General features: G+C 48.2%; 1 protein-coding gene across 2 annotated transcripts; it reads right to left on the bottom strand.

Annotated features, from left to right (window-relative positions):
• Positions 1–4,568: 4,568 nt before the first annotated feature.
• On the bottom strand, positions 4,569–18,943 carry MMACHC (metabolism of cobalamin associated C). 2 transcript variants are annotated; one of them, XM_024103917.3, is made up of 4 exons: positions 18,716–18,943; positions 9,526–9,720; positions 5,745–5,897; positions 4,569–5,013 (listed from the first exon to the last, which is right to left on the bottom strand). In XM_024103917.3, the coding sequence occupies exons 1-4, from the start codon at positions 18,866–18,868 to the stop codon at positions 4,702–4,704; spliced, it is 813 nt and encodes a 270-aa protein (XP_023959685.2). In that variant the 5' UTR covers positions 18,869–18,943; the 3' UTR covers positions 4,569–4,701. The 2 variants fall into 2 exon arrangements, with proteins under 2 accessions (XP_023959685.2, XP_065409796.1); XM_065553724.1 differs by lacking the exon at positions 18,716–18,943 and having other exon boundaries at positions 9,526–10,037.
• Positions 18,944–18,970: the final 27 nt, after the last annotated feature.

The following is an 18,970-nucleotide window of genomic DNA, read 5'->3' as shown; positions in this document are numbered from 1 at the left end:
ACTTCCTGTCACACCCCTTTGCTTCTGATGGGAGGTGGGGCTGGGCTGGCTCCGCCCACCAGGGGAGTGTGGCGCTCCCTTGGGTTCAGAGGGAGGCCACTCTGCCTCAATATACTCCTGAGCAAACTGTTTTGTTTTTTAACAAACTCTGACTGTGCCTGTTGTCATACCTTGCCTGCATCCCAACTCCTACTTTTCTCTCACATTCGGAAACTGTTTGCTTCTATGTCTCAGGGGTGTAAATATTTTCAGTGTGTTAAAAACACAATGGTCAGTTCTTGGTTAAGCATCTCAAGCTCCCCAACAAATTCACTGAGTATCATGTTGCTTATGCAAAAGTACAGTCAGTACTCAGGACTATTTAGATATTTCTAAGTTTCATTAACCAAAATAAAATAGAAGTAAATAAGTTAGAAAAGTAAAATACTGATGCATATGACAGCATTACTATTTATTGAATTAATTTCAACACAAAGAGTTCAACATGGGCAAACGGATAACAACTCAAACAATAAACCAAAGTCTGATCACAAGTGGTAAATGTATCTAATTCCTTTCCATATTATTCTGGGAGGGTGTCTGCATACTAATGTGGTTCCTTTAATATGAGCCATTATTATATTCCAAGGCAGTTGTATCCCAATCCACAAATAGAAGGACCATTTGTAACAGTTCAACCAGAAGTAATTTTGAAGTCAGAAATTTAGAATTTAAATACTCATAATCCCACAACCACACAACGATTAGTCATAGCCAAATTGCTCTGACATATGCAAATATATTAATGTAACAATAACTCCAAATATGCGGAATGATTCCAAGTTGCTTCTAGTGTCTCTTGAAGCTCACCAGGAAGTATATTCATAATTACTTTGTAACAATCAACTACAGCCACCAGACCTGTCTTTGTTTTTCTTTTAGAAAGCTAAAGTAATGAAGGGTCCAAGGCAAACGATAGTTTACGCAATCTCGGCCTAAACCACGTATGCAAAAAACTGACTAAGAACTTGTTATCTGCAATTCCAATCTTGCCTATAAACTTCATAGAAATTAGTGTTGTAATAAAAGCCCATAAAACAAATGATCATAACAGTATCCACTTAAGGTCACTGCTAAGCTATATGCCTCAGTATGTTACTGTGTCAAATGTTACCTTGTAATAAGGTTAGTACCATTTTAAAAACTAGTGGCAAAGATTATCGCTCCCCTTTGGAAGAGCCTGGGATATTTCCCAAATTTACAGCTGGGGAAGTCAGGTACAGGCCGGTAAAGTGACCTGTCTGAAGGTGTGCAAGAGAGCTGATGGCAGAGCTATGATTAGAACTTGGGAGTCCCTGTCTGCCAGCCCCATACTTTGCCCACTTGGGCTGTTCAATCTGAGCCCTGAAATTGGTAGGGCTCCTCATGACGTCTATGCCATGGACACACCTTCACCTCCAATGTGAGCAAGGGTTTGGTTTGCTATAGGGTGGCATTAGGTGCACTGGTGTAGGTAGAGCTCACAGTGAATGAAAGAAAGTGATTTATGAAGCAGACGCTATTGGGAACTGGAACGCTCCAACTCTCCTAGGCTGTGTGAAGAAGGGCAGAAAGGCACTGAAGCTTGTAGCCCTGCTGTGAAAGGACCTAGGCTGAGCACATTAATATCAGCTGTGCATGACCTGGGCGGGAGGGTCTCAGGAAGAAGAGTAACACACAAGCAGGATGAGCCGCAAAGACAGAGGACTTTTTGAACCAAGCAACCCAGCTGGTGAGCAAACTGACTGCTCTCTTTAGAGCAAAACTCATTTTGACCTATGGCAAAGTCTTCTACTGAAGGACACCTTAGGGTCTGGGTACCAGACAATGCAGAACCGTAGCACAAATTACCAGCAACATGCAGGGCACCCTCCACGTTCCTGCTGATGTCAAGAAAAAGAGAAGGAGCTCAGCACCTTGCAGGATTGAGCCCAAGAAGTAAGCAGCCTTTCAAATAGCACCATTCATTGTCAGCTCAACATACAAGGTTCTGGCCTCACAAACCGCTTCTAAATAAATTATTCCCTGACTTCCAGTGCTCCTTTGAGCTCAGTGAATGTAAAAAGACACAGTCCATCTGAAGATATCTTACCCAGTGATGTAAGTAACACCTCTGATCACTGTAACAGACAGATCAGAGACAAATCCAAGTCTCTCTCTTTTTTCAGCCTATTTACTCTACATTTGGCAGCATTTCACGTATGGTCAGCTTTCCGGACACCTCTGCTCCAGTGTTTCTCAAACTGGGGCCGCCGCTTGTGTAGGGAAAGCCCCTGGTGGGCCGGGCCGGTTTGTTTATCTGCCCCGTCCGCAGGTCCGGCCAATTGCGGCTCCCACTGGCTGTGGTTCGCCGCTGCAGGCCAATGGGAGCTGCTGGAAGCGGCGGCCAGTACGTCCCTTGGCCCGCGCCGCTTCCAGCAGCTCCCATTGGCCTGGAGCAGCGAACTGCGGCCAGTGGGAGCCGCGATCGGCCGGACCTGCGGACGGGACAGGTAAACAAACCGGCCCGGCCCGCCAGGGGCTTTCCCTACACAAGCGGCGGCCCCAGTTTGAGAAACACTGCCCTACTCATTCAATTAGGAAGCTTTTCCATTTTTGTATTGAGTTCCCCCCCGCGCGCACACACACACACACACACACACAAAATGTGGCTGTGGCAAGTGAAGTACTTGAAAAGCTTCAACTGAGGTCTTGTCTAAGACCAGAAGAAAAAACATTGTTTTTTTCTGCTAACCGAGCTAGCTTAACTTGATCTTGATTGAAAAGCCCACTCTGCACCTGCATAGACACAGTGCAACTGCTTTCGCATCATTTAAACATGTGAAGTTACAGCTGAAGCAGGATCCTAAAATTGAACTAAATGTGTGAACTGTGTCCACATCAGTGTTAAGTGTTTTGTCTGTTTGTGATTTTGGGGTGGGGGTGGTGGTAGTAAGAGGGGTTTTCAATCAAGTTAAACCAGCTCCTTTTCCTAGTCTAAGTGAAAAAGACTAGATTTGAAAGTGACAGTGTCCTTTAAAACATTCACTCCCCTGAGAGATTGTATCACAGAATAAAAGGTGCTAGATATGTTTGAAAAATCTCCCCTCTGAGGTCATACAAAGAGGCAAGTGATTTCACAATTCAGTTGCAGACAATTCAGTAAATCCTTATTATTAAATAGAATAAAAATAACAACTAGGCTTTTTAAAAAAATAAGTCCTATTAGAACACAAATAATCAGTGTTTCTAAAGAGCAGCCTGGATTTCCCAGCCTCATGGGCACCCGAACTTTGCCCAACTGAAGGGCAAATGGTAACTTACCAGGAGCCAGAGGAATCCACTCCTAATTAGCTCTAACATGGAGCAGACTGCAGCCACCTTCCTCTACAAGATGGGGCAGGCTTCTAAATTGAGATGGAGCATTTGGACCGGATTAACTTTTTGCGGGCCCGGGTTCCAAACATTTGTGGGCCCCTATGTGGGCAATGGAACATGGCACAGGGAGGTCAGTCCTCGGAGCAAGGGGCTGGCCAGGGGCAATGGGGCCTGGCACAGGGAGGTCAGTCCTCGGAGCAAGGGGCTGGCCAGGGGCAATGGGGCAAGGCACAGCAGGGGCAGCCCTGCTTCGTACAGTGCCAGGGCACTGTTTACAAACTGGCAGTTGCCAGACGCACACAGGCCCACCCAGCCCTGTGCTGCCAGCGTGCCCCTTCCCCATGGGGGTGGGTCCATGCAGTGCCATGCAGCCCCCCTCCCCCAGCACCGCCTGGACCCACTATGCCCTGGACCCACTATGCCCAGCACCCGCCCCCCACAAATGCACAGAATCCCGAACACCACCTCTGCCCAGCACCCCCTGCCCTCAGCCCCACCACAACTGCCCAGTACCCCACACAGACCGCCCACTGCCCAGCACCCCAACACACGTCACTCCCACTGCTCAGTACCCTTCCCCACAGCCCTACCACCACAACACACCCTCAACAGACCCCCACTGCCTAGCACCCCAAAATACAAAAATCTCCCCCACTGCCCAGCACCTCCCACCCCCTCACATCCCAGTATACCCCCCGCAGACCCACTCCCTGCCCCCAAGACCCTGCTGAGCCAGTGCAGAGCAGGGATCCTCCCCTCCCAGCACAGTGCAAGGGGGCAGGACCACTGAAGCTCAGGAGCACAGAGCGTCCCCTGTCCCCCAGGGCCCCACCCAGCCCTACCCACCTGGCACTGATGGTGATTGTGGTTGAGGAGGCATTTCCTTGCATGGGTGGGGGGGCGAGGCAGCCTCCAACTTCCCAAGACGGTCGCTTCTGCAGAGTGGCAGGGAGAGGCAGGCCCCGCTCCCGGGGAGCCCGAAGTGGATGGTCACTGGCCCAGCTGGAGCGGCAGCAGCTGAGGGCTCCTCTCTGCCCCTGGCTCTGCCGGCAGCAGCCTGCTGGTGACGGGGGCAGAGAGGACCCCTCAGTGGGCCGAGAGGAGCGAGCGGTGCGGGGAGGAGGGAGAGAGAAACCAGGTGCTCCAGGCGCAGCAAAAGTGGAGCGGGCTGTGCCAGGCTGGGGCACCTTTTGAGTGGGGGCCCAGCACCATGGTGCCATTGTAAACCCAGTACTGATTCATGTGGGATCTGCCACCCCTTCATAACCGCTATGGAGGATGAGGGCACTCTGTTCATTCCCTGCCCCACACTCGGAACCATGTTACTCAGCAGTACGCACTTCTCTGGATGACTCCCTGCACCTCTAGCAGTTTGAATCTCTCTGCTGGAGGAGCTCCAAAGTAGGCTTTCTGCTCCTCCGAGTACCGTTCCTTCACTTCAATGATGTCCCTATAGCTCCAGTCCCGCCAGTGGAAATTGAATTTCTCCAGCAGCTCTATTCGCTTCTCCTCCGAGGCCACACAATCAACAGGGGCAACCTGCTCCAGGAATGGCACCTGAACATCTGGGAATATGAGGAGACCTCGGATAGCAAACCAGCCTCCGTACCAGGGATGGATACAAACACCATAGATCTTCTGAAAAGAAGAAAGAGAACTGGTATGTTCTAGATCTAAGGGTTGGCCTGTCTCTAGCAGTGCCTAGTCTCTGGGCCTTTGAGAGAACCTCTAATGCACATGGCGAAGTGATGCGGTGCTGTCTGAGAAGAATGAGGAATTCCTTCCTGACCTTAGACTCTGAAACATTATTATATTAGATTCCCCTTATCTGGTTCACACACCTGCATGCACATGCACCCCTCTCCCTCACACCCTCAAATATGATATGCTGGAAGGGGGATCTCGGGAGGCTCTTGTTAAACTTCCAAAATAAAACCTGAACGCAATGCAAGTTTTGCCTGAGGAGGGATTGCAGGATTTGGCCCAGAGAAATGGAAAAGGCCTGTTTGGTTCTCTAGCCCATTTTGCCTGTCCTCAGCCAGGATTTTTCCCTATGCTACATTTGCCTGTGCTCTTGTCTAGGCTAGTTTTAGATGTCCCAGGCAATTGGTCTTCCACCTCTTCCCTTAGAAGTTAATACATCTCATTGATCAGGACATTTCCCCTCCTATTTAGCCTACATTTTCCTCTCCTCACCTAGTTATGCCCATTGTACCACTCCAAAGGATTCCCGCCTCCTTGGCAGACACACTTCAAATAACTGCCACATTTACACCTCACGAGTTCCCCGAAGAAGGAATCAGCGAACCAACAAAACTTTTACATTCAGTTGCTCCCGAGGGACTCTTGGGCTATGGTTTGTAGCTCACCTTTTCTCCCCAGGGATCACACCTCACATCCTTCCTCTGGTAGTAATATGCTGCTCCAGCCACATGGGCAGCTGTCTGGGCCAGAAACTTGGGCTTCCGGTTTGGCAGGATCTCATAATCATAGATGATGTCCACCCTCTGGTCAGGGAGACTCTGGAGGAAGAAAAGCATCAGCTCAGAAGTACTGAAAAGTGTTGGCTACAGACACATTGGAGATACGGGGAATGGGTTTGAAGCTCCCTCCCTCAGCTGGCTACTGAACTCCCTCTTTCTAATCAATGGGCTTGCAGGATCAGGCCCTGTTCCGAACATGACTTCGGAGTGATCCTTAGTTTCCAGATACTAAGCGCCTTGACCCTGCAGTGAAAGGTGCATTATGAATGAGTTTCATTCCCTTTTAAGGGATTTTTTTTGGCATGTCCCTCCTCTCTTCCTTTCCCAAGATAGAACTCAGTACATCTAGTGGACACTGGGGAACTGGGAAACTTCTGATTTATTGTAATGAAAAGATATTTATGTCTCAGTTTCCCCTCTGACCTTGAATTGTAACCAGCCAGCACGATGGGATTAATGTCTTCTTTAAAACAGGACAAGCAACGCAGTAATGGGTGGGGGGACATCACATAAGCACGAGTGAACTATCAACCTGTGAACCGAGCTATAGAATCAGAATACTCAAAGACTGTATTAGCTTTATAAATACGTACCTGTATGGGCTGGTTTTTCCTACAGGAACTAAAATCACTGGAGGGTAATTAATGCAAATCCTTGGACAGGGAAACAAATCGAGAGAGACCCCACCCACCTGGGGAATGGCATATCCTGGTTTAACTGATTAAAGGCAGCTAGCAAACAAAGATATGAGAATTGTATAATGTGACCAGCCTGAGGGGTCACTCTGACTACATCCAAGAACGGACATGTGACAAAGAACAGATCCTGCAGAAAGGTTTGAACTTAGTACTTTGAAACCTACTAAGGTCTTATGTGGTAACTACCTGGTAAGCATGTGTGTAAGCCATTTGTTCTATCATATATTTTCTCTGTAATGCTTTTGTTCTGATCAACTACTGTGCTTTATTGAGGCTGGCTAGTCACTGATTAACAGTCATTGCCCTCAGAGAACAGGTCTGCAGGTGCTGGACTCAAGTCAGACTTGCTAAGGTGATCACAGGCAGAACTACAACCTAAATCCCTGAGCTCACCTGAAAGGAAGTCAGCTCCCGCAGGGGAGATGCTAGCCACCAGAAATGGAGGATTAAGGAGACACAAGGATTACATAGTAAGCCTTGCAGTCTGCCGGCACTGTATCACTGAATTAGATGCAAAGATACCAGTGACTAGCCAATGCAGTCTGATTAATGGAGATATTCAGCGAGGAAGTTTTAATTATTTTTTGTAAGTCTCCATCCTGAAATCTTCTGTCACACCATGATCTCTAAAGTCGTTACGTGGGGGTATCACCACTACCAAAAACTCCTATGCAGTTTTGAGGATTTACAGCATGAGTGGGCAAACTTTTTGGCCCGAGGGCCACATCTGGGTATAGAAATTGTACGGTGGGCCATGAATGCTCATTAAATTGGGGTTCGGGTGCGGGCTCTGGAATGAGGCTGAGGTTGAGGGGATTGGGGTGCAGGAGGGTGCTCTGGGCTGGGACTGAGGGGTTCAGAGGGGGATCAGGGCTGGGGCAGGGGCGCAAAGGGGTGGCTCATGGATGCAAGTTCTGGGCGGTGCTTACCTCAAGCGGCTCCTGGAAGCAGCAGCATGTCTCCCCATGGTGGCCCTGCTGCGCGCTGCCCCATCCGCAGGTGCCACCTCTGCAGCTCCCATTGGCCACAGTTTCTGGCCAATGGGAGCTGCGGGGCCAGCACTTGGGACGGGGCAGTGTGTGGAGCCCCCTGGCTGCCCCTACACGTAGGAGCCAGAGGGGAGACATGCCACTGCTTCCGGGAACCGCGTGGAGCAGCCCCCAACCCTGCTCCCCAGCCTGAGCACCGGAGTGGGAGAAGCCCCAGACTCCACTCCCCAGCAGGAGCTCGAGGGCCGAATTAAAATGGCTGGTGGGCTGGATCTGGCCCGCGGGCCATAGTTTGCCCACCCCTGATTTACAGTGTCTCGATTCAGGTTTGCAGTGGTCATAGAAGTAGAAATAAAGGCTCTGATGACCTCTCTGTCAGCAAGCTCCCTTCTGTATTTAGTGAGATATTTATTTATATACATACTTGCATGATCTGTTCAGCAGGACAATTTCCTCTAAGGGTCTGTTCCAAAGTTCAGTGCAGTTGGTGGCAGTGGTGGATTGGCCACTGAGAAGAAAGGGCCCGTGCCCAGGGTGGCGGAAGCCCAGAGCCCTAGCTACCAAGCAGGTGACTGCCCCCTTGCCTCAACCCCACTGAGCAGCAGGGCCGGGCGGGGGAAGTCCCCGCGCCCCGACCCCACTCCCCAGTAGCAGGGCTGGACCGGCGGGGGAAGACCCCATGCCCGGACTCCGTCCCAAACTACAGGATGGGGGAAGACCCCCCAGTGGCCCCCACCTGTCCCGAGCAGAAACCACGGGGTAGGGGGAGCCCCCCCATAGCAGCCCCCACCCCACCCGTCCCCGGCAGAAGCCGCAGGGCAGCAGAGCAAGCCCCCACACCCAACCCCGCTCTCAGGCAGAAGCGCCAGGTGGGCGGGGCGGGAGAAGCCCCAGCACCCCGACCCTAGGCCCCCACACAAGCACGGGGGGGTGGTAGGGGAAGCTCCAGGACCCGGACCCCCACCGCGGCCCTAGGACTGGAGCCACTGTGACCCTGGGGCCGTGGCGCGGGGACAGAGCTTCTCCGGTCTTGGGGCCGCACTGCGGGGGAGGGGGCAGAAAGGAGCAAAAGTGGTTGCGGGCTGCAGGGGGGAGGGTGGAATGGGGGGACCCTGGGTGGAACAGGGGCAGGCCCTGGGGAAGGAGCAGAAATGGGTGGGGCTGTGGGTGGGACTGCAGGAGGAAGGGGTCGGGACGGGACCCCACTTGCTCTGGCCCAGGGCCCCAGGAAACCTTAATCCGCCTCTGGTCAGTGGAAAGACTTCCAATGGGCTTTGGATCAGGCCCCAAATGCCCTGTTGGATTCTGGTACCACAAGGACAAGGGCATCCAGCCCCACGACTCAGCTCCAGCACTGAGGTGCAGCCTCCACGAAAGCATAGATCGAGGTTGTGTCAGTTGTCAGCCATATCCTCCTCTCTCTGATGTCTGCCTCCTGCCTTGAGCTTTTTGAGGCTTTCACTCATCACTCCTTCAGGTCCATCCCCCTTATGGTGGGGCAGACCCACGTTGACCTTCTGTATGACCTGGCGAACACCATCACCCCAACCCCGGAACCCATCCAACAACAGCTTTGTGTTTTTAATCCATGCCCATAGAGCACCATGTACATACCAAGGGTATAATGATAAAAGAGGTTGCGTGTTAGAGAAAAGGAAATCGACACCCTGTTGGGTACTCTAACCGTGAGCCTGGCAGCATGAATAATACTGTGCACTTACATGGCATCTTTCATCCGACGATCCCAAAGCACTTAAAAAAACCTCAGTCACAAACTCTCCACCCATAAAATAGGCCAATATCATTACTGCCATTTTACAGATTGAGAAACTGAGGCACAGAGGGGCTAAGTGACTTCCCATGGTCACGAACACAGCCAGGAAACAGAAATAAACCAAGGGTTCTGACTCCCAGTCTCCCACTCTAGCCACTAGGTCACACTCTCATCAGCAAGAGGACACTGTTTGCAAAGGTTCTTACCTCCTTCACGAGCGACAGATGATAAGAAACGCATTGATCCACTGGGTCATTGATTTTTTTCAGCAGCTGTTTGTCTACAAAGGGTTTAAAGGCTCTGTCAAACATTGAGGGGGTGCTGAGGACAATGAATGCCAGGGTGTCCTCGGAGTATTGGAGGTGAAAGGACGACTGAAGAACAGCATTGTACCACCCAACCTTCAGCAAATAAAGACAAACATCCATTAGAACAAAGACTCCTAGATTTTGTCCTACCGTGCCTGCGCAGAATTTCATAACATGAAGGAGACTGCGGCTATCTTCATATGTAATACAGACTGTGCAGCCCGCCCAGGCTACAGATCCCAGAATGCACTGCCTTCCATTCAAATCAAGAGGGAGCATTGCATGTCGGGGTTTACTGTCTATGGTCACCTCCACATATATATATAAAAAAAAAAGGATGGCCTTATGTGGCACTGAGCCCTATACTGCACTTTGGCCAGCCCTGCCATAGGAACGGGTACCTTAAAAATCTCACCAGCCAGACCTGCCAATGCAAATCAGATCCTTGATATAAATGCCTGGCAATGATGTCTTCTCTGCTCCCCTCCTCCCCACAATTATTCATCACTCAAGACAAGGGTCCAGCAGCTTACTACATCTGAATAATAAAATGATAATAATGCTTGGCCCTTCAGTAGCACTTTCCTTCTAAAGATCTCAAAGCGCTTTATAAGCTTCAATTAATTCAGCCTCATAAGGCCCCCACTGAGGCTGGTGAGCATCAGTATCACTATTTTATAGATAGGGAAACTGAGGCAGGGATAAATGACAAATTACAGCACTGAGCTGAAGAGTTCACAACCCATTTCTGCCTCAAGCCAGTTTACTAGAAATAATGAGAAATGCTTTTCTGACATCATTCTCGCTAACACGGGGAGGCTGGATGGGGGTGTTGTCAGTGACTGTGGAGTATATTTCTCGGCACTTTGCCATTCACACACTGGGACAGAGTTCGTTCTGAGTGGAATCCACGGCCCCTCTCGAGTCTCTCTTGAAGCCGTAGTGGTGGACACTATCTGGGATTCTCTGACTGGTGTCCCCGCTGGATCCTTTATTTTGACCCAGTGATCTCACTCCTGTTCCTGGTTGGGTGTGGGGGGGTTGTTTTTGTTTTGTGTTTTGTTATTTGTCCCCCATTGTTTGGTTGATCCTTGTTTTCTGCAGCCCATCCCTTTTGTTGAGGGGGTGGCCTTTTTTTTTTTTTTTTTTTTTTTTTAAAACAAGGATCAAATAAGCATGCTCACACACAGCTGCCCTTGTGATGTCATAAGGGCCATGACAGCCGGCTGGAAATAAATCAATACTTCTGTTCAATCACATGACAGGCCACATGCTTTACTTCTCCAGGCATAAACAGTTATTTGTGATGGTAAATGACATGATGCTCCCAAGAGCACAATAATCCCTCAGCGGAACATTAGGTGCATCACACACATTATGATGCTCCCAGATTTCAAGAGTTGCCTTCATGGCTGGTTGGGTCATAATGCAGCCCAGCTGACAGTATTAGAAATTAGGGGGCAGATCAAGCCAAGAAGGCAGGGAGACATGAGCAGGAGAACAGAGACTCAGCCCCAGGAGTGCTAAGTACAGCCAGGTAATAACTCTAAAAATGCTAGCATAATACACAAACAACATATTACACAACCTGATTACACATAGCAAGTTTATTCTTTCGTATAGGACCCTGTGACTCTATTAGCTTCTTGCAGTTTTGCCCCTCAGGAGGTCATAAAGGCCATGGCTAGTATTTAAAAAGGAAGTGTAGTGGTTTTAGAAACTGTAAGGTGCTGAGCAGCTTTGAATAAGAGCGAAAGTGACTCTAACGAGAGTAGAAGGTACCCAGCACCACACAGGAGCAGGATCCAGAAAGGAAAGGAAATGTACAGTAAATTAGCCGCCTTGCAAAGTCTGTCCCACTGTTTAATCAGAAATTGGGTCAGTTTAAGATGCTGAACTGAGACGTCAGAAAAATCAGCTGAAATATTTGAAGCTAAAAGTTGTTGATTTTGCAGCTGAGATCAAGAAATAAGATGCCACTAGAAATATGAGAACTGGATCTTAAAGGAGCCACAATGCTACCATTCTTTCATTCGGTAGCTAGAGCTTTTTTTGTTCCCTGTTTCTTCCATTCACTCTGCTTCGTCTTTCTGTGGAAGTGGGAAGGTATCAGATCCTGCTCCAAATGCTAGAAGAATCACTTCTAACAAGACCTTGTTTTCTTTGGGCCATCAGACCAGGATTGTATCCTGAGATTAGCTAGGAAAGGCCTCAAGATTTCATTTTCTACATATAAAGCTCTTGGTTGTTCCAGAATTAACGTAGTCTACTACAAACGGTCAAAAAAAAGTTCTTGCTTCCTCTATTATATCAGGTCACAGTTGAGGTTATAATCCTGCATGGTGCTCTCAGGATAATATCAGATCCAAAAGAGAAATTATGCTTTAATTTTTTATTCTGATAATTAACAATTAAAACCAAACAGAATAAGGGCGATTAACATCCCAGTAGTTCTTTTTCTATTGATCCAACATCTATCTGGGCTGGTTGAAATAATCAATATTTGATGTATGTTTGCAATGTTGTTGTAGCCATGCTGGTCCCAGGATATGAGCAAGACAAGGTAGGTGAGGTAATATCTTTTACTGAACCAGTTTCTGTTAGTGGAAAGCTTCACAGACCTTTTTTCAGGTCTGGAAAGGGAAGCCATGGTATCACAACTAAATATAAGGGGGGACAGGCTGTTAAGCATAAGGGGTTAACACATAATGCAAGAAACTACTTAAAATGAAGTAAAAAACGAGTCGTCCTTGTGGCACCTTAGAGACTAAAATTTATTTGGGCATAAGCTTTCGTGGGATATAACCCACTTCATCAGATGCATGGAGTGAAAAATACAGCAAGCATGTATAAATATACAGCCCATGAAAAGATGGGAGTTGCCTTAAAATGATGTGGGCAATTAACAGCCTGAAATTATAGGACAAAGGAGGGCTGGTAGGTTACAGATTGTTGTAATGAGTCATGAAACCAGAGTCTGTGTGAGACCAGGACACACCAACTCAAAGCAGCACCGGCACCTGAGACAGATGCAAAACCTGCAGACATCTCTCTACTGCTCAGAAATACCCCCCATAACACACCTTTCAAGATCTATGCGTCCTACATATGCCTCTCTTACAACATGTGGTGTACCTCATCAGTGCATCAAATGCCCCCAACAACTACTATGTGGGTGAAACAAGACAATCAATAACCTCTCGATCCTTGCCTGTGTGTGCATGTGGGGGGGAGAGGCAGGCTGAGGGCAGCCGGCTTCAGCAGTGTTACTGAGCATTTAATTTTGTAATGGGTAATGGAGATTGCTCTTAAAGATCTAGATGGTTCCACATTTAGGTTTTATATTTTAGAAACCAATTACAAACATGGAGGGGTGGTTAGGGCAGGCAGTTGGCTGGCCCCACACAGCAGGGGTCCACGCCACCAGGCCCCTACAGCCCAGGTAACACATTGGCCCATAATGTGTAATAAGTTGAGAACCACTGATCTGGAATAACTATTGATTTCAATGGACTCAGGACTGACACCAGTAAAACGGAGATCAGTTTTGTTTTGGCCTTTGTTTAAATCAGTGGCTCTCAACCCTTCCAGACAACTGTACCCCTTTCAGGAGTCTGATTTGTCTTGCATACCCCCAAGTTTCACCTCACTTAAAAACTACTTGCTTACAAAATCAGACAAACATACAAAAGTGTCACAACCACTATTACAGAAAAATTGCTTACTTTCTGATTTTTACCATATAATTATAAAATCAATTGGAATATAAATATTGTACTTACATTTCAGCGTATAGTATATAGACCAGTATAAACAAGTCATTGTCTGTATGAAATTTTAGTTTGTACTGACATTGCTAGTGTTTTTTATGTTGCCTGTTGTAAAACTAAGCAAGTATCTAGATGAGTTGATGTACCCCTGGAAGACCTCTGTGTACCCCCAGGGGTATGCGTCACCCCAGTTGAGAACCACTGGTTTAAATAATTAGTTGGTCTGCACGTTATTACACAGTGTTGAAAAGAGGTTGCACATGTTATTAGTCATGATCCAGTTTAACTACTAGTATAGAAATAACATGGTATGATGAATGCAGGGCTTTGGAGCTGTGCTCCGGCTCCGCTCCAGCACCAGGCAAAAACCTGCAGCTCCACTGCTCCGGAGCTGCTCTGGGCTCCAGCTCCGGGCTCCGCTCCAAAGCCCTGGAGGAATGTATTCTTAATGTCCCTTAATATCCTTTTTGAAGGACTATCTTTTTAAAATACTATGTGGGGTTTTTCACCAGGGAAGAGCAATGGGGACCATCCCACACACAGACATCTTGTATGTTTGGGGTTTTACAACAATAAAATAAATAATAAAACAATAATAATAATTAATAATAAATTAAAACTGCATTATTAGCCCTGCAGTATGCTTCTCTGTAGGTATCTGTAGGTTCCAATGTGCGGATCATTACTCCTGGGCAGGTGCCAAGCAAAAGGCTGTGGGGATAGGGACAGTTATGGATTTATTTTCTGTCAAAGGAAAGTCTCCAAGTTCCCTAGAAATACTGTGATATACCAGGTGCAATTTCCTGCATTCTGTCAGGCCCAGAAGATGCTACAGGAGCAGTCCCTCTGACCCTAGTGATAGGGATAGAAAGAGCTATTTCTTCTGTTCAGTGCTAAAACCCTGGTGAGGCAGCGCCATCTACTGTCTCTTCATAGCTATGGGCCCGCATCAGTACTCCCACAGACAGGCTCCAATGCCCACTGAAGTCAGCAGGATTCCTTCCATTGGCTTTACTGAAAGCGGGACTGGGTCCATGTTTAGTCATCCTACTGAAGCCAGTGCAAGCTAAGGACGTGAAGGACCCTCTCAAGAAGCACTCAGCACATTTCAGGAGGTGCCCTTATATCAGGGGTGGGCAAACTTTTTGGCCCAAGGACCACATTTGGGTATGGAAATCGTATGGCGGGCCATGAATGCTCATGAAATTGGGGATTGAAGAACAGGAGGGAGTGAGGGCTCCAGATGGGGGTGTGGGATCTGGGGTGGGGCCAGAAATGAGTAGTTCGGGGTGCAGGAGTAGGCTCTGGGCTGGGGCAGAGGGGGAGGGGGCCTCTAGCTGGAGGTGATGGCTCTGGGGTGGGGTTGGGGGTTCAGGAGGGTGCTCCGGGCTGGGTTTAGAGGGTTGGAGGGGGATCAGGGTTGGAGCAGGGGGTTGGGATGCAGGAGGGGGGTCAGGGGTGCAGTCTCCGGGCAGCACTTATCTCAAGCAGCTCCCAGAAGCAGCGGCATGTTCCCCCTTTGACTCCTACGCAGAGGCACAGCCAGACGCCTCTGTGCGCTGCCCTGTCTGCAGGCGCCGCCCCTGCAGCTCCCATTGGTTGTGGTTCCTGGCCAATGGGAGCTGCGGGGGCTGTGCTTGGGGCAGGAGCAGCGTGCGGAGCCCCTTAGCTGCCCCTACCGTAGGAGCCGGGGGGGGGGCATGCCACTGCTTCCGGGAGTCACTAGCTGTCACCTTCAGCCCCCAACTAAAACCTCTCCAGCGCATCATCAAGGATCTACAACCTATCCTGAAGGACGATCCCTCGCTCTCAGAGACCCTGGGAGACAGATCAGTCCTCGCTTACAGACAGCCCCCCAACCTGAAGCAAGTACTCACCAGCAACCACACACCACACAACAAAAACACTAACCCAGAAACCTATCCTTGCAACAAAGCCCGTTGCCAATTCTGTCCACATATCTATTCAAAGGACATCATCATAGGACCTAATCACATCAGCCACGCCATCAGGGGCTCGTTCACCTGCACATCTACCAACGTGATACATGCCATCCTTATTGATAAACTAGGCAAATACAAATTAGATGGGGCTACTATAAGGTGGGTGCATAACTGGCTGGATAACCGTACTCAGAGAGTTGTTATTAATGGTTCCCAATCCTGCTGGAAAGGCGTAACGAGTGGGGTTCCGCAGGGGTCTGTTTTGGGACCGACTCTGTTCAATATCTTCATCAACGACTTAGATATTGGCATAGAAAGTACGCTTATTAAGTTTGCGGATGATACCAAACTGGGAGGGATTGCAACTACTTTGGAGGACAGGGTCATAATTCAAAATGATCTGGACAAATTGGAGAAATGGTCTGAGTTAAACAGGATGAAGTTTAACAAAGACAAATGCAAAGTGCTCCACTTAGGAAGGAAAAATCAATTTCACACATACAGAATGGGAAAAGACTGTCTAGGAAGGAGTACGGCAGAAAGGGATCTAGGGGTTATAGTGGACCACAAGCTAAATATGAGTCAACAGTGTGATGCTGTTGCAAAAAAAGCAAACATGATTCTGGGATGCATTAGCAGGTGTGTTGTGAGCAAGACACGAGAGGTCATTCTTCCGCTCTACTCTGCTCTGGTTAGGCCTCAGCTGGAGTATTGTGTCCAGTTCTGGGTGCCGCATTTTAAAAAAGATGTGGAGAAATTGGAAAGGGTCCAAAGAAGAGCAACAAGAATGATTAAAGGTCTTGAGAACATGACCTATGAAGGAAGGCTGAAAGAACTGGGTTTGTTTAGTTTGGAGAAGAGAAGACTGAGAGGGGACATGATAGCAGTTTTCAGGTATCTAAAAGGGTGTCATGAGGAGGAGGGAGAGAACTTGTTCACCTTAGCCTCTAAGGATAGAACCAGAAACAATGGGTTTAAACTGCAGCAAGGGAGGTCTAGGTTGGACATTAGGAAAAAGTTCCTAACTGTCAGGGTGGTTAAACACTGGAACAAATTGCCTAGGGAGGTTGTGGAATCTCCGTCTCTGGAGATATTTAAGAGTAGGTTAGATAAATGTCTATCAGGGATGGTCTAGACAGTATTTGGTCCTGCCATGCGGGCAGGGGACTGGACTCGATGGCCTCTCGAGGTCCCTTCCAGTCCTATAATCTATGATTCTATGATTCTATGTGCCAGCAATGCCCCTCTGCCATGGACATTGGCCAAACTGGACAGTCTCTATGCAAATGGACACAAATCAGACGTCAAGAATTAATAACATTCAAAAACCAGTCAGAGAACACTTCAACCACTCAATTACAGACATAAAAGTGGCAATTCTTTAACAAAAAAACTTCAAAAACAGACTCCAATGAGAAACTGCAGAACTGGAATTAATTTGCAAACTGGACACCATCAAATTAGGCCTGAATAAAGACTGGGAGTGGATGGATTATTACACAAACTAAAAACTATTTCCCCATGCTAATTTTACCCCCTACTGTTACTCACACCTTCTTGTCAACTGTTTGAAATGGGCCATCCTGATTACCACTACAAAAGTTATTTTCCCTCCTGCTGATAATAACACACTTTAATTGATTTGTCTTGTTAGAGTTGTTAAGGCAACCCGCATCTTTTCATGTTCTCTGTATATACATCTATCTTTCTACTGTATTTTCCACTCTATGCATCTGATGAAGTGGGTTTTGGCCCAAATAAATTTGTTAGTGTCCAAAGTGCCACAAGTACTCCTTGTTCTTTTTCCTAACAGATTGGTTTGTCAGCAGTCAACAATAGTCTTATTTGTCAGTCACCTAACTTCATCTCTCCTAAAATGTTAGTTTACAAAAAAGCTTCATTTAAGAAATTCACAGTTTCAATGGGGAGATTCCTGATGAAGGCTTTCAGAATGTACGTACCTTGGCACATTATGACTTTGTCGCTCTGTGAAGATCAACATTCACTGACCTTGGTGGCAAATCTTAGTTTTACCTTTGCCTGGGTTAATATTTAATTCTCAGGTCAATAAAAACTTTACTTCTTCAGTAGTCAGTTTCCTGACTATTGTCAATATTTAACTTTCAAGACAATACAGTTTGATGTTAATCTCAGCAGAAGTCAATTATCTGTTTAGTATCATTTTGTGCAGCTTATCTGTGAAGTCATGTAATCCCTTCTCACACTTTCCTCCACTTTTATCTCCTGCTCTTGCGGTTCTCCAGCCAACTTCTCTGAATTTTTCAGCTGCTAGTTTCCCTGTTTCTTTCCTTGTACTTTCAACAAGATTACGCCTTTCACAACATACATGGAGAATTTTTTCCTCCCACACATTTTACAAATTATACTTTCTCAGAAGCCCACCACTATCAACTGCCACAAATAAAATGCTGCCCCATGATGCTCTCTGAAGAACAAAAGGGCAGTTTTGGAAATAATCTGAAAGGATGGAGATGCAATACACTTTGGAGCTCTCACCAGGGGACAGGTTGCTACTACACTATGGTAGGACTAATATCATTGGGAGTCAAAGGACCTACACAGCTTTCAAGAGACACCCAGCTTCTCGTAGGATCAGGCCCTTTATAGAAAGGAACTCATGCCAGTTTTGAAGGCGACTGGGCACTTCACCTTCCCAAGTGGTCTAAACAGCGTGACAGGGGAAATGAGATGAAAATAATCAATGGGAATAAGTGAAGGGATAAAAGGCAGCAGGATATGGGGCAACCTCAGTTGATGTCTGGATGTCCTGGCCAACAGAATGTAATTCAGGAAGAGTTACAGACTTAGGAGTACACGAAGATGTCTGGGTGAGAACCTACCACATCTTGCTCATCACTTCGATGCCAGCTTTTCCAGCACCTGGCCCTAGTGAAGAAGTAATTAGACCATGTACTTTCCATACAAGGTCACCAACATACAACACGGGGAGCATCTGTACTATACTTCAGGATACAGCCTGAGGGCGGAGAGAGCGTGTGCGGGATCCCTGTGATCCACTTGTCCAAATATCCACTGGACAGACACTATTTTCCCCATTGGCAACTGCCAATGACACCACCACATCTGGAATACATCCGGGACCCTTCACCCCAAAGCGCCTGCAGCACCCCATCCTCCCACAACATGTCCACCCGCTGCCCCACGAACAGAGCCGTGAGGCCGCCCATCCCCTACTGGCTGGCGTGGGGATGGAAGGTCACAGTGCAGCTGCATGATGTCACAGTGCCCACGTGATGTCACAGTGACAGCTGCATGATGTCACAGGCCACGTGGGCACCACGCCGGGAGCCTGGCGGCCATAGCAGCCCCCCGCCCCAGCCACGCGGCTTATACCTTGAGGGGAGAAACCTCGAAGCCGAAGTCGCACAGGCAACCGCGGACCCGCCTCTCCAGCGCAGCCACGTTTGGCTCCATGCTGCCCATCGCGCGGGGGATCATGGGAGATGTAGTCTCCCGGCCGCCATGGCTGCGCGCGCGGAGTATCATGGGAAAGAGAGTCCTTCCCCCCCACCCCGCGTCTCGCCTCCTCCTGCTCCCACGTTATGGCTGCGCGCGGTGCGGGCAGACAGGCCTCATATCCCATCGTGC

Source organism: Chrysemys picta, chromosome 8 (assembly GCF_011386835.1).
Source record: "Chrysemys picta bellii isolate R12L10 chromosome 8, ASM1138683v2, whole genome shotgun sequence".
NCBI lineage: Eukaryota > Metazoa > Chordata > Testudines > Emydidae > Chrysemys > Chrysemys picta.
This window is presented reverse-complemented; position numbering and strand designations above follow the sequence as displayed.